This window comes from Aricia agestis, chromosome 19 (assembly GCF_905147365.1).
Source record: "Aricia agestis chromosome 19, ilAriAges1.1, whole genome shotgun sequence".
NCBI lineage: Eukaryota > Metazoa > Arthropoda > Insecta > Lepidoptera > Lycaenidae > Aricia > Aricia agestis.
The window spans coordinates 3,272,852-3,286,080 of record NC_056424.1 but is presented as its reverse complement, the minus strand read 5'-3'; the positions used below and the strand labels follow the sequence as shown (position 1 = coordinate 3,286,080).

At 39.3% G+C, this 13,229-nt stretch overlaps 1 protein-coding gene across 2 annotated transcripts in view; it reads left to right on the top strand.

The window, feature by feature from the left end:
• The window catches only part of LOC121736789 (monocarboxylate transporter 13), a 43,697-nt gene that overhangs the window by 13,932 nt on the left and 16,536 nt on the right, over positions 1–13,229 (top strand). For both annotated transcript variants that reach the window (XM_042128176.1, XM_042128178.1), the window contains exons 2-6: positions 2,567–2,847; positions 8,132–8,248; positions 9,314–9,457; positions 10,192–10,318; positions 10,725–10,904. In XM_042128176.1, the coding sequence (XP_041984110.1) occupies positions 2,718–2,847; positions 8,132–8,248; positions 9,314–9,457; positions 10,192–10,318; positions 10,725–10,904 (698 nt within the window). In that variant the 5' untranslated portion in view covers positions 2,567–2,717. The remainder of the gene's footprint in view (positions 1–2,566; positions 2,848–8,131; positions 8,249–9,313; positions 9,458–10,191; positions 10,319–10,724; positions 10,905–13,229) is intronic.

The window sequence follows — 13,229 nt, the reverse complement described above, 5'->3', positions numbered from 1 at the left end:
TGCAATATTTTGCCATACTATCCTTGTCTACAGACCACAAGTAATAAAACATGTCCTTCTCAAATCTATCTGTTGATCATGAGGCGTCAGTTAAGGGGTTATTTCAATGCAAACACAACTCGTGCAGCGGCAGCCTTGCCCCGCTTCCAGTAATTACTGGTGACGTGGCGACGTGACGCGTGTTCTCCCTGTGATGGGCATCGATTGAGTTAAACTGGTCTACGTTGACTGGTGTGGACGAGATTTGTGCGTTTTCTGTAAAGATTGTCACGTATAAAGCCCGCTGTTCACATTGGGTCAACGCAATGAGCCAGTGCGTTTGGCCAATGCGTAGGTCGTAGGGTACAGAATGTCGATCCCAACTTATGGGCAAATAGACCCTCTACACGTAACACGTTGGCCTAATGTGTACAGCGGGCTTAAATATAAGAAAGAATAAAAGGGTCCGCCGTCCGCAGGACGATCACTTACGACGGACGTAAGCAACCGGCGGTTACAGCAGGTACCTATTGCACAATATTTGCTGTCAAATTCCTGTTGCGTTCCTGTTGCAAGATTTAAGCGCCCTGTCGTTTTGTAACCTGTCACTTTAATGAAACCTTGCTTGTTTCTTTTTGTTGATCCTGTCTTGACAGGATTTAGTTTTATGGTCACTGTAAGCCTGTAAACTGAATTAGTTACTTAAGTAAAAACTTCACTAAGTACTTATTAATGCCTTATGCCAAGTTTCGTAGTTTTTCTTCCTAGTTATCTAATCAGCAGCGTTGTTTATTGGTCTGTGTTTTGACGTTGGTAAATAAAAGCGCCATCGAAAAAGTAACTGTCAAAAAACCTCAATATTCGCGCGTCGTGCGTATAGTTTAACCAACCCATAAAGTAGTAAATTAGATTGTAATGTAGATATGGTATGAAAAGAATTATTTAATTTAGTTCGAGGTCAGACGCGAGCGTCGTGCAAATATTAAAAATTGTATGCTCAAGGGCAATAACCGTTGTTATCGCGTTATACAGCCACTATACCACGAACCACGATACAAGTACGGGGTGAATAATTAGGGACCATCTATAAAGTATGTCACACGATTTTCATGATATTTAGACCCCTCCTTGTCACATTTGTGAGACCCCTACCCCCCTTTTGTGACGACACACATTTAATGTGAAGTAGCAAATTTATTTAGCAAAATTATTTAACAATTTTACATCTAAAAATTAAAACCAACTCAATATTTAAAATATTGCTATTAAAATTCAATTTAAAATTTGATGTCACAAACCTTAGGACTCCCTTCCCCTCCTTGTCACACCATGTCACACTTCGTCGACCCCTCCCATCCCCCATTAGGTGTGACATACTTTATGGATGACCGCATATACTCCTATAATATTCTAGATGTCCCTCGCGGCTCTGCTCGTGTCCCGCAATTAGCCTATGCCCTTCATCTTAGTCTTCTCTATTATATATATGTGCCAAATTACATAAAAATCGGTTCAGTCGTTGGAGAGACAAAGACTTGGAAACAAAACTCTTCATATCTATCTTACTCTTCACTTTTATTCAACTTTCTTGAATAGAAAGTGACTTCGAGGTCCTTATTAGACATTTTTTATGAAAATCAGTTAAACCCTTAGTGATGGGGATGAAAAGCCGAATGATTGCAAATATACTCGAATGGGATCTCAAATGAAAGCGCGCCACGGGCGCTTAGTAAAATAATAAATAAATTGTTCAATACTTTTTTATTATTTGGTCTTGAGTCAGAGGTTAGGGAATTGAAAGAATGTCCTTAATTGCGACCACCAACTAGCACTAAAAAACAGACAGATTGATAGAGGAAATGTTCCCAACTAATTTAGTTTTTGTACGCTCTTGTGTTGATCGCTTGATGAAGCTTAATTGAAATGAACGACGTTGAAAACTGGCAGTAACACTTCTGCGAACACTTGTTTGCCGAAGAAATATTACTTCATAGAAAACAAAGGAATATAAAGTATGTCACGAAAAGTAATAGGTACGATACCTATGTCGAAATAAAAGAAGAACAAAGTAGTACTTACCTACGTTCGACCTAGGACGGCTAGGACTATGCATGCGTCTCAGTAGGCCTACTACGATACTGTTTTGAGACTCAAACAATCGGACGAGAATGCTGCGTCCTGCTCTAACAACGTCATTTTACGTTTGTTAGAGGACGCAGCATTCTCGTCCGATTATTTGAGTCTCAAAACAGTTTCATTGAGGCCAGAGGGGTGTTGTGGGCTTTCTTACTTTTGATGGTGTTACGATTGTCTGTGATACTGCTGGGATCGGGATATGGTTCCCCCAAAAACTATGAAAATGTAGGCAATTAATTACAATTTATAAAATTATTTTGACATACGTATTAACATCCGTGACCCCCTACTGTAGGCGGTCAATTCTTACATAGCTGTCGTGCCTATTACTTTTCGTGACATACTTTATATATAATCTCGTGTACCACCCTTTCATATTGGGACTGCGCCTGACGCCCTTTTTTGGAAGAACTGTATTATATTAATAAAATTCAACTTTTGCTTGTTGCAGATAAATCGCGAGCCAAAAAAAAGACTGAACTTAGATAAAATGAAGTTATAGCGACATTCCAAATTTAAATGAAGCTGATTTGATGGACGGTTGGAGATGCGCCATCTTGTGAACCGCCATCTTGTGAGCGGCCATTTCGTGTGAAACCAAGATGGCGGCGCCGGCGGTGGCCCGGCCCGAGTTGGACGAGGCCGAAGAGAAGCTACTGGAGAAGAATAAGGTTGCTGTTGTTCCCGCGCAAAAGGATGACGCGGTGCTGTCAGCCAAGTCGTCGAAGAAAGGTACGTTGGTTTTGGAGTTTTATATGTAGGTATTATAAAAAATAAGAGTAGAGGTTTTTTTACATTTACTGACATATTGTTGTAAAAATGTATGTCTACATAAACATTGATAATATGTACCTACCTACTTATTAAGATCTGCAGTTTTAATATTTCGTTGCAACTCGTAATCAACAGGTTCGATTTGGTTATGTTACCAGACTACAAATTTGTCATAAATATAAACGTTTTAACTCTTAAAAGAGAACACGTAGTATATGACATTCTCTTTGAAGAGAACCTTATTACTAGGTCTTGTTTGGCTGTACACCCGTAAAACCTGTGCTCGTTTAGCCAAAGGAAAGAGAAAAAAAAAAACTTTTAAAAAACAAATAATATTGAGGGTAGTTGTAAAAAAAGTAGTAAGTAATTTCATAAGTCATAACCTTATTTTAATCTATGTTTTGTTAATTCAAAACACATCAATTGCTTAATTTATTAATTAATAGTATTTAGTGCATTGAATATTTTTTAGTTAAAATTTAATTATGTCAAGCGGAAAATACAAGAGAATAAAATCTGGTGAGCTGTTATTATGTTGATACTTGATGAAATAATGACTTATGTTTGCAGGAAAACCACATAATATTTCAGTTTTCACAGTTAATATTATTATTTTTATATATACTATTATTTTTATATTGTGTCTTAGTATTTCTAAGCAATTTATTTATGATGGTGGTTATATTATATATTAAGTACTTATATAAGTGTTTTGCATACAAAATGACGATGACGAAGTGTAAACATTTTAGTGACCTGTAATAAGTTTTAAAATACATACAGTACACAAATTAATTATAAAATACATACAGTATTAATGTATTAAATACATCGAACTTTGCTTTGCGAAAACTTTAACGGTTTAAATATTTATATGTATAATTACTAGCTGTCCCGGCAAACGTTTCTTTGCCATATATAAATTATTTCGCCCGTATTATTTTATTGAAGTGACTAAATAAGTATTAAGTATGTCACCATGGCAACGTCCATCGCTATCCCGTCGCACAAACAATGGTCGCCGTCAGTCTCGGGTTGTAATAATTTACTATTATTTATTGAACAAATGCAAGTGCATTTGTTCAATAAATAATAGTAAATCAATATAATAAGTACCCAGTAGCCGATTCTCAGACCCACTGAATATGCATATAAAATTTGGTTAAAATCAGTAAAGCCGTTTCGGAGGAGTACGCGGCCTAACATTGTGATACGGGAATTTTATATACAGGGTGTAACAAAAATAAGTGATAATACTTTAGGGTGTGTACGTGTTCCTTGTAGAGAGTTCACTGTGAAAGTAGCAGCGCTGAAAGACCAACATTTTTTTTCACTTTTGTATGGGGAAACTCGTGGCGCTCGGGCCCTTGCCCATACAAAAGTGAAAAAAAATTTTGGTCTTTCAGCGCTGCTACTTTCACAGTGAACTCTCACAAGGAACACGTACACACCCTAAAGTATTATCACTTATTTTTGTTACACCTTGTTTAAGAAGAAGATTATAGAACATTTTTAATGAAATTTTTAGTTATTTGATAGGAACCATGTAAAGGTTTCAAATCTACTGATTCCAGATTGGCTACAAGCTAAGTCTATTTCGACATTAAATAGGAAATACACTTTTGAGCTTTGAAGTTTGATGTGATGGACTTTAAGTAGATTAAGATTTAAGATACTATATATATAACTATAAATATTGTACGCGAACAAATTATTACAAAAGCGAAAGAAAAAGGATATGGGCGAAAAGCCCATAGACGATCCGAGCTCTGCCTGAGATTTCGATCGAAACTGCAGCCGATCATGTTTTTTTTTGCGCAAATGTAGCTGAAGCCGATTGAAAAATGGGAAGAAATCGTCAATTTTTGAATTGGTACTGGGTGGTTTCCACTCTTTGTTAACTCCAGGATGAATCATCCTTATATCGCCCGCTGTCAGTGGTCGCTGCTATAAATATGCCTGGAGTTTGGCCGCCTGCCAACGCCTGCCGCGATGGAAACTGGTGCACTATGACGTATGGGGTCATATTGACGCTAGCCTGTGACTTGTGAGTCTTGTGACGTCATTAAATCATCTAAGCCTGAAATGGACTTAAATAGGACATTCTGATCAAAATTTGTAGTCTGGTAAAATGGTGTCATGAGAAAAATCTTAGTCTACTTCTTTGATTTATATTCTGACGTCATTACGGTCAGAAAATGTACGAGGGCTGCTATTTATGTATCCGGAACTGGCCACTTACAAGAACAATATTTAAAAAGTAATTACAACATTTGAAAATAGAACTCTTTGGTTGAAGAATACATTTTGTTTCATGTGACTGTCAATTATTTTTCCATTGTGGCGTCATTTTGAAAATTGCGTGTCTTCATTTGCCATGGATTTAACGCGTGAACATTTTCGTGCAATGATTTACTACGATTTTCGGCGTGGGCTAAATCAACAACAGTGCTTTATTCAACTCACCGCAACTTTTGGAGATGAAGCACCATCAAAAACCACTGTTTATCACTGGTACAGTGAGTTTAATCGTGGGCGGTCTATGCTCACGGATGAAAATAAAGAAGGTCGCCCAAAAACAGCTGTTGTCCCACAAAATATAGATGCTGTGCGGGAACTAATAATGCGTGATCGTCATGTTACATATCGCGAGATAGAGGCGTCCTTAGGCATAAGTATGACGAGCATACATAAGATATTACACGAACATTTGGCTGTAAAAAAATATGTTCGCGTTGGATTCCGCACAACTTGACAATCGATCAAAAACGGGCTCGTGTCGATTGGTGCAAAAAAATGATAAAAAAATACAACCGTGGTACGTCAAAAGCCGTTTATAATATCTACACAGGTGATGAATCTTGGATCTATGCATATGACCCCGAAACTAAACAACAGTCAACGGTGTGGGTGTTCCAAGATGAGCCGAAACCAACAAAAGTTACTCGTGCAAAAAGTACTTTGAAGCAAATGGTCGCCTGTTTTTTTGGAATTAATGGACATGTGGCTACAGTGCCATTAGAGAATCGTAAAACGGTTAATTCTGAATGGTATACGACCATTTGTTTACCAGAAGTCTTTGAAGAAATAAGAAAGGACAACCGACAACGCAGAATCATATTACATCACGACAATGCTAGCTGTCACACCTCAGCTGAAACAACTCAGTTTTTGGAGGGTCAAAAGATCGAATTGACTGGTCATCCGCCGTACAGCCCTGATTTGGCACCTAACGATTTCTTTTTATTTCCATACGCGAAGAACAAATTACGTGGTCAACGTTTTTCGAGCCGCGAAGAGGCTGTTGATGCGTTCAAAATGCACGTTTTGGAGATACCTCAATCAGAATAGAAAAAGTGCTATGAAAATTGGTTCCAGCGTATGCAAAAGTGTGTCGATCATCGCGGCGAATATTTTGAAAAGCAATAAAACCATATTAAATGATATATGTTTGTTTCTTTTTTTAATTCCGGATACATAAATAGCAGCCCTCGTAGGCCACATCACCATCCTCGTTATGTATGCATTCCAGTTAATCTATATCTTGTTCGGTCCTTAGTAGCCTCGACCTAAGTCATTATTCAAAATCGCTCATAAGCACATGGTTGACTACTGCGACATAAAAACCATAACTTCCATTCAGACTGCCTTTTACTATTCGAGTCACCCCAAAAATTTCGTGCCCTAATAATTGCCTGTTACTTTCAGGCTGCGACCACATCTGTTTTGAAGGTATCGGTTTACCAGAATCTGATGGCAAAAAGAGAGAGAGATGGCAAAGAGAGAGAATAAATTATTGACTCTAGCAATACCGGGGTAGTTGGAATAAAACATTTTGATCATTTTTTAACCGACTTCCAAAAAGGAGGAGGTTATATGTTCGGCTGTGGTTTTTTTTTTCTTTAGCGGTTATTCTGTGTGTGAAACATGCAAATATAAAAATGTATCCAATGATCAAAGATATTTTTTGAAAATCTGCCTTCAGATTCTGGTGATTAAACTCCCAGTTTAACCACCAGAATCTGGTGATTAAACTCTGGACGCAATGTTCTTTACATTGTGCAGACTCATACAGCCACATAAGTGATCCAGATTGCTGACAGCCTCTCATTGAACACTGAACAACGACGCGACGTCACTACAAAGTTGGCAAACTCGCAGACTCATGTCATAACCAAAACGGGGTTAATGATCGCCAGCCATGGCGTCGCCGCGGCTCGCTTAATAGCACCATTATAGATAGTAGATATAATGATTTATAGATCAGAAGATAATGAATAGATCATCGTGTGTCACCATATTTTTAGTACCGTCTAAGCCAGTGGTCCCCAACTTATTTTTCATGCGGGCCACAAAAATGTTTTGGTCTTGTCGCGGGCCTCAACAAAATTTTTTTAGGGTTAAAAAATAACATTCTTCAAAATTAACGATTTAAAAGTGGAAAAAATTTAACGACTATCACGTAGACTATACGTTATTTTGCCGGTGGGCGTGAAAATCAAAATTGTTAAACATCACGCGGGCCCCAAATAAAGCCCGCGGGTTGGGGATAGCGGGTCTAAGCAGATATCAACTAACTTTGTTATCTGTTTATGAAGTATGCCTAATTTATCTCAGAAATGTTTTGCACGTAGGTCGTTAATGTTTCTGACAATTTATTTAAATTACATAATGATAATGATTTTGTAAATTAATAGCAGACATGATGTGTAAAAACTAATAATAATGCCACAAAGATGCAACATACATTATTATATAAATTATGTATGCCAGTTGCGGACCTATCAAAAACATAAATGTAAAATGGTCATTCAAGGAAAGGTAAACAGCATATAATTTCTTACGCTGGTTCTTCTCGCGGCCCGGGTTAGTTCTTGAACCGGTGGTGGACACAAAGACTTTTAAATAGAAGTTTTTGGGTGGACATCGGAGACTTTTCTGAAAGAGAAGGAGCGTTAACACATTAAGGGTCTGTTTCACCACTTCCTGATAAGTGCCGGATAGGCTACCCACCACTTAACTTGACAGATAAAATATGGAGAATCTAAAAAAGTTGTGAATAGCCTATGGCCCTAAGGGTCTGTTTCACCACTTCCTGATAGGTGGCGGATAGGCTATCCACAACTTATCTGACAGATACTGTATGGAGTATATATCAGACAAGTTGTGGATAGCCTATCCGGCACTTATCAGGAAGTGTTGAAACAGGCCCTTAATTTAATTTTACAAATATTTGTTTCAGTAAAACTCCCCGAGGATGGGGGCGGTGCGGTGGGCCGTTTCACGATCGGGCCGGCGCCGGAGCGAGACTGGGAGATGGTGCCGCCCGACGGCCGCTGGGGCTGGTGCGTGCTCGTAGGTAAACGACCACACACAGCGCGAGCTACGGGCAATCGGGGTCCAGCAGGCTTAGCATGGTCACCATAGAAGTGATTTCTATCTACGGAAGAATAGACAAAGTGACAGTAGGAAATCCGCCATTTTGTCACTAAAATCTGTCATTATGTCTACTCTTTCCCGTTTCTGATGTTGTTATGCTTAGCCTGCTGGGCCGTACAACTAAACCGTTTTGAGACGAGTGAATGCCGCGTCCTAACTCCTACTGTAACAAACGTGAAATGACGTCGTTAGAGCATGACGCGGCATCCGATTCTCGACGTGTCAAAACGGTTTCGTAGTAGGCCTCCAGGATCAGATGCAGGGTGGCCAAAATACCCCGTACTGCTCATAGCTTGATCACACCTACCGAGTAGATTAAACACGGTGCACATAGCTAAGCACTCGGTATGTGTATTGACGGATGTGCTCGGTCGACGGCACTGTTCCGACAATATACTCTGCAGGTGTAATCAAGGTATTAAATGGGATGAAGTGCAGAACTAGTTTGACAAAATAGTCAGCCCTATACTAGTAACAAATCCTCGGAGCTCGCGCAGACTACACACTGCCATTCGGCATAAATCATGGTTCCCATATTTTTAGAAAAGAAAACAACACATCTTTTGGGTAACACTATTTTTTTAAGGTTGTACTAAAAAAGGTGGGTTATTGTGTGTAGAGTGGTCTTCATCTAACACAATCAAGGAATCCACTGTCACTGAAAGTTCAGAAGAGAGACAAAGTGCAATAGAAACGCTCAAGTTCCATATTATGTCCATTCTAAGTTTATTGTACACATTTCAGACATATTAGTATACTTTTGTGTCTACACCCACAATTAGTGTCACAATCCTACATCGCGCTATCGAAGTTTCTAACAACGGGAAATACATACGTCTGTAACGTCAGTGGGCCTCGGTCTGACCAACATGCTTGTAAGATCTTCCTTTGTGGTCGCCAAGCATATCCCTACACTACATAATATTACGATTTACGTCAAGCTGACTTAAATATCTTAAGTATAAAACTAGATAAATCCTTGCAGGCGCGACTTTAGTGAACATCCTGATCCCGGGCACGATCAAGTCGTTCGGCGTGCTGCTGGTGGAGTTCAACGACGTGTTCGAGTCCACCGCCTCCGCCTCCTCCGGCATCGTCGCGCTGTGCTACTTCCTGTACAGTAGTCTGGGTGAGTCAGAACATCCTGATCCCGGGCACGATCGAGTCGTTCGGCGTGCTGCTGGTGGAGTTCAACGACGTGTTCGAGTCCACCGCCTCCGCCTCCTCCGGCATCGTCGCGCTGTGCTACTTCCTGTACAGTAGTCTGGGTGAGTTAGTCGGAGGTTACACGTTCAGTTTCTCATCAATCTGATCTATCAATCTGGTAAAGATTGACGCGAAACTGAACGTCTGAGTTCTGACCCATGGATTGATGGACTAATCAGTTTTTTATTATGTACTTTTTAGCCATCAACCACGTCAATCTAAGATTACGCCAGAATGATGACTACAAAGTTATATATTATTACATTACACCGAAAAATTCTTGAACAAAGAAGTCACTGCTCTGTTGTAGTAATTGTATTGCAGTCTGCAGGGTACGAGTATGTGATAATTCCGTTGTAGTCTGGGTAATCTTCTACAGACTACAACAGCTCTAAAACATTTTCACGTTTCACGCCTAGCTCACAGCTCTAAATCATTCATACGTGGAAGAGCCATGCTTCGGCATGAATGGGCCGGCTCGACCGAATAAATACCACGTTCTCGCAGAAAACCGGCGTGAAATAAGCCATAACCCATTTTTGGGTTCCCCATGCGGCATGTTATGTCACCCACTTGGCAGCCTTTAATCAGAATCTTTTAGGGTTTTCTAAGCTATCTATTGAAGGTGATTATAAAGCGACTCGTGTCTTTCTTTAGGACCTCTGTCATCGATCCTGTCAGTGAAGTGGTCGTACCGGACGGTGACGCTAATCGGCGGGAGTTTCGCCGCCTTTGGCATGATATTCAGTAGCTGGGCTTTCTCCATCAGCTATTTGTATTTTAGGTAAGTGCTTCAGGGTATAATTCAGGGTAAATTTTAATCTACTTTGAAGAAAGGTGATTTCGCTGAAGAGAAATCCTTAGTAATGAATGACATGGGTGATGGGCTCAACTGGTGTTATAGCCGGTGTAAAGTAGTTCTTACATAAACGTATTTTAATTCTTTTTATCATGATCATTAAAGTTATGCTACCAAATTTCCGGACGTTGGATAGTCTCAAAAAATGATAAAGCCAAGTCCATCCCAAAAATTTCCCAAAATATGTCACTTTCCACTTCTGAGCCATGACTAACTGACTTCTTAAGTTGGATGGTCCTTAAAACCAGCAAAATCTACTCACTAATTAATATCCAAAATCTGTTTGCAGCGACATTTTTTTTATAGTTTTTTTAATTATTTTTTTCAAAAGTTTCGGCGCACTGGTAGGCGCGGGGGCGGGGCTGGCGTTCCCGCCCACCGTGTACATAGTGACGTCATACTTCGTGCGGCTGCGGGGGCTCGCCAACGGGATCTGCATGTCGGGGTCCGCGTTCGGCAGCATCATCCTGCCGCCGGTGCTGCGGTACCTGCTAGAGACTTATGGATACAAGTGAGTATGTTCTATATCTGTGTTCCGCAAATTTTTTGTGTTCAAGGTGTACCTCGAACACAAAAAGTGTTCCGCCGAAAATTCAAATTCATCACCATGTATGGGGGTGCTCTATTCCCAATTCTTATTCCTTTCGTCGATCGTCTTGACATGTTGCCTTTTTTTGGTTCTTATTTAAACTAGGAAAATGTATAAAATGTCATTTCTGTTGCACACTACACACTGGCCACGGTACACTAGTGTGCCGCGGCACACCTTTTGCTGAACACTGTTCTAGATAAACCCCGCAAAGGTCGTGTAAAATCTTGCGCTTTAAAATTAGCTAAGTGATAGTGTGCTGTGTGGGTCGACGCCTTTAGCGTTGCCTCATTGCATTATTTTTGTGCTATTATTTTTAACATAAGAAGTAAAATATTATGTGTACAATAGTTTTGTTTAATAATCTAATCATGATCGTATAAAGCAATAAGGACTCAATATATTTCATGCAGTCTTATGTCAGTCATAACCATTCTGTTTGGACTAATAGAGCTATGTCAATGCCCTAATAATTTTACTGCCGGCACAGTAGCAACGTGTTTTACGATCCATAAGTCGTTAGATCAATTGAGATGATGTCTATATAAGTTTACGACTTGGCGATACACTGCGATCAATTCAAGTGTGTAGGGATGAGGACTCAATAACGTTATTCTGCTTTAATAAGTATACCTACCGGCTCTCTCTTACAACTACCTAAAACAGATCACTGGTGTTTAAAACAGCTCTCTTCGGCAACAAACAACAAACACCTTACATTCGGACACAGGAGTTTCGAGTTGTCAATAATAATAATTAGTTACTCCAGATGAAGTGTAACTGCCGCACTCACAGTGGAACATTAATTACATTAAGGGCCTGTTTCACCACTTCCTGATAAGGCTATCCATCACTTAACTTGACAGATAAAGTATGGATGGAATATATCTGTCAAAAAGTTGTGAATAGCCTATTAGGCACTTTATCAAAAAGTGGCCCTTAATATAAAAAGTGGCCCTTAATATATAAATACAGGCCCTTAATGTAATTAATTTAAAATTGTGACATACATTATGTGGCAAACTCTTCATTAAATTGAAACCCTAATCGTAATTAAATGACCTTTAAGACTATTACTCCATTCTCATAGGCTTCTCCTGACTCATATATTTTGAAGAGTGCAATTTTATGTAACGATTTATTTAAATAGCGGCGCGGTCGGTCTTATAAATTAATAATAGCTCCCACACCGGTTTCGGTGACGGTGGCCGGTTTCATTGAAACCAGGCCAGCTACGCAGGAGTAATTTTATAGTGCCCAAGTGTGTGCGCAGTACACAAGGGCACTCTCTATTCCTTTACTCTCATATCATAACCCAGTGGGACGGAAGACCGACACGACCGGCGAGAGATCAGGCGCAGGACCGACTTTTTACATGCCCATCCGACGCATGGATCATCTTACTTGTCAGACAATCAGGTGATCAGCCTGCATTGTCCTAACCAAACTTGGAAATAACATGTTTCCAACGCGGGAATCGAAACCACGACCTCCGAGTCAAGAGCCGCGCTCTGTACCACTAGACCACGGAGGCGTTATAAATTGCGGCGTTATAATACACGTCTTATAAATTGATAGTCAGGGAGCCCTAGAACATTTTTTTTTATTACTATCAAGCTAATTTTTTGTGAGTAGCTTCATTTTGATAAGACAATAAACATTTTTATTTGCGAAAAATCTCGAAAGTGGTAGCTAACAGAGATAGAAAGGATTTCATACTATGAATTGATGGTCTTTAAATATGTGTTTTATTTGTAGGACAAGGTTACTCTTAAATTATATAACTAATAACTAGAGATGTGCCGACTAGTCGGTAAAGCCGACTATCCGGCCACTTTTGTAGTCGGCGAATAGTCGGCAAAAAGCGCCCACTAATCGGCTTTTTATATTTTTTTGCTATTATTGAAATTACATTCAAGAAAAACCTTGATTATTATTTGTAATGTGTTTAAGTATATCACACTCGATCAGTGTTTATACATTTTAAAATTAAATCAAGTGTTTCTGAAATTACTTAGAAAGAGATTATTTTTGTAAGTAAATATAATCTTAACAACAAATTATGTATGTATTATTAAATCGAGATTTCATGTACACGAAATAGGTATTTAATGAAAATCATCAACTGTATCATCGAAACAAAATAAAGTAACGTACGCGAATTACCTGAACATAACACGATTCGACACGTTTGCAGGCGGCGTGTGCGACTTACCTGCAGTAAAATAACGTTACGGAAACTTCCGA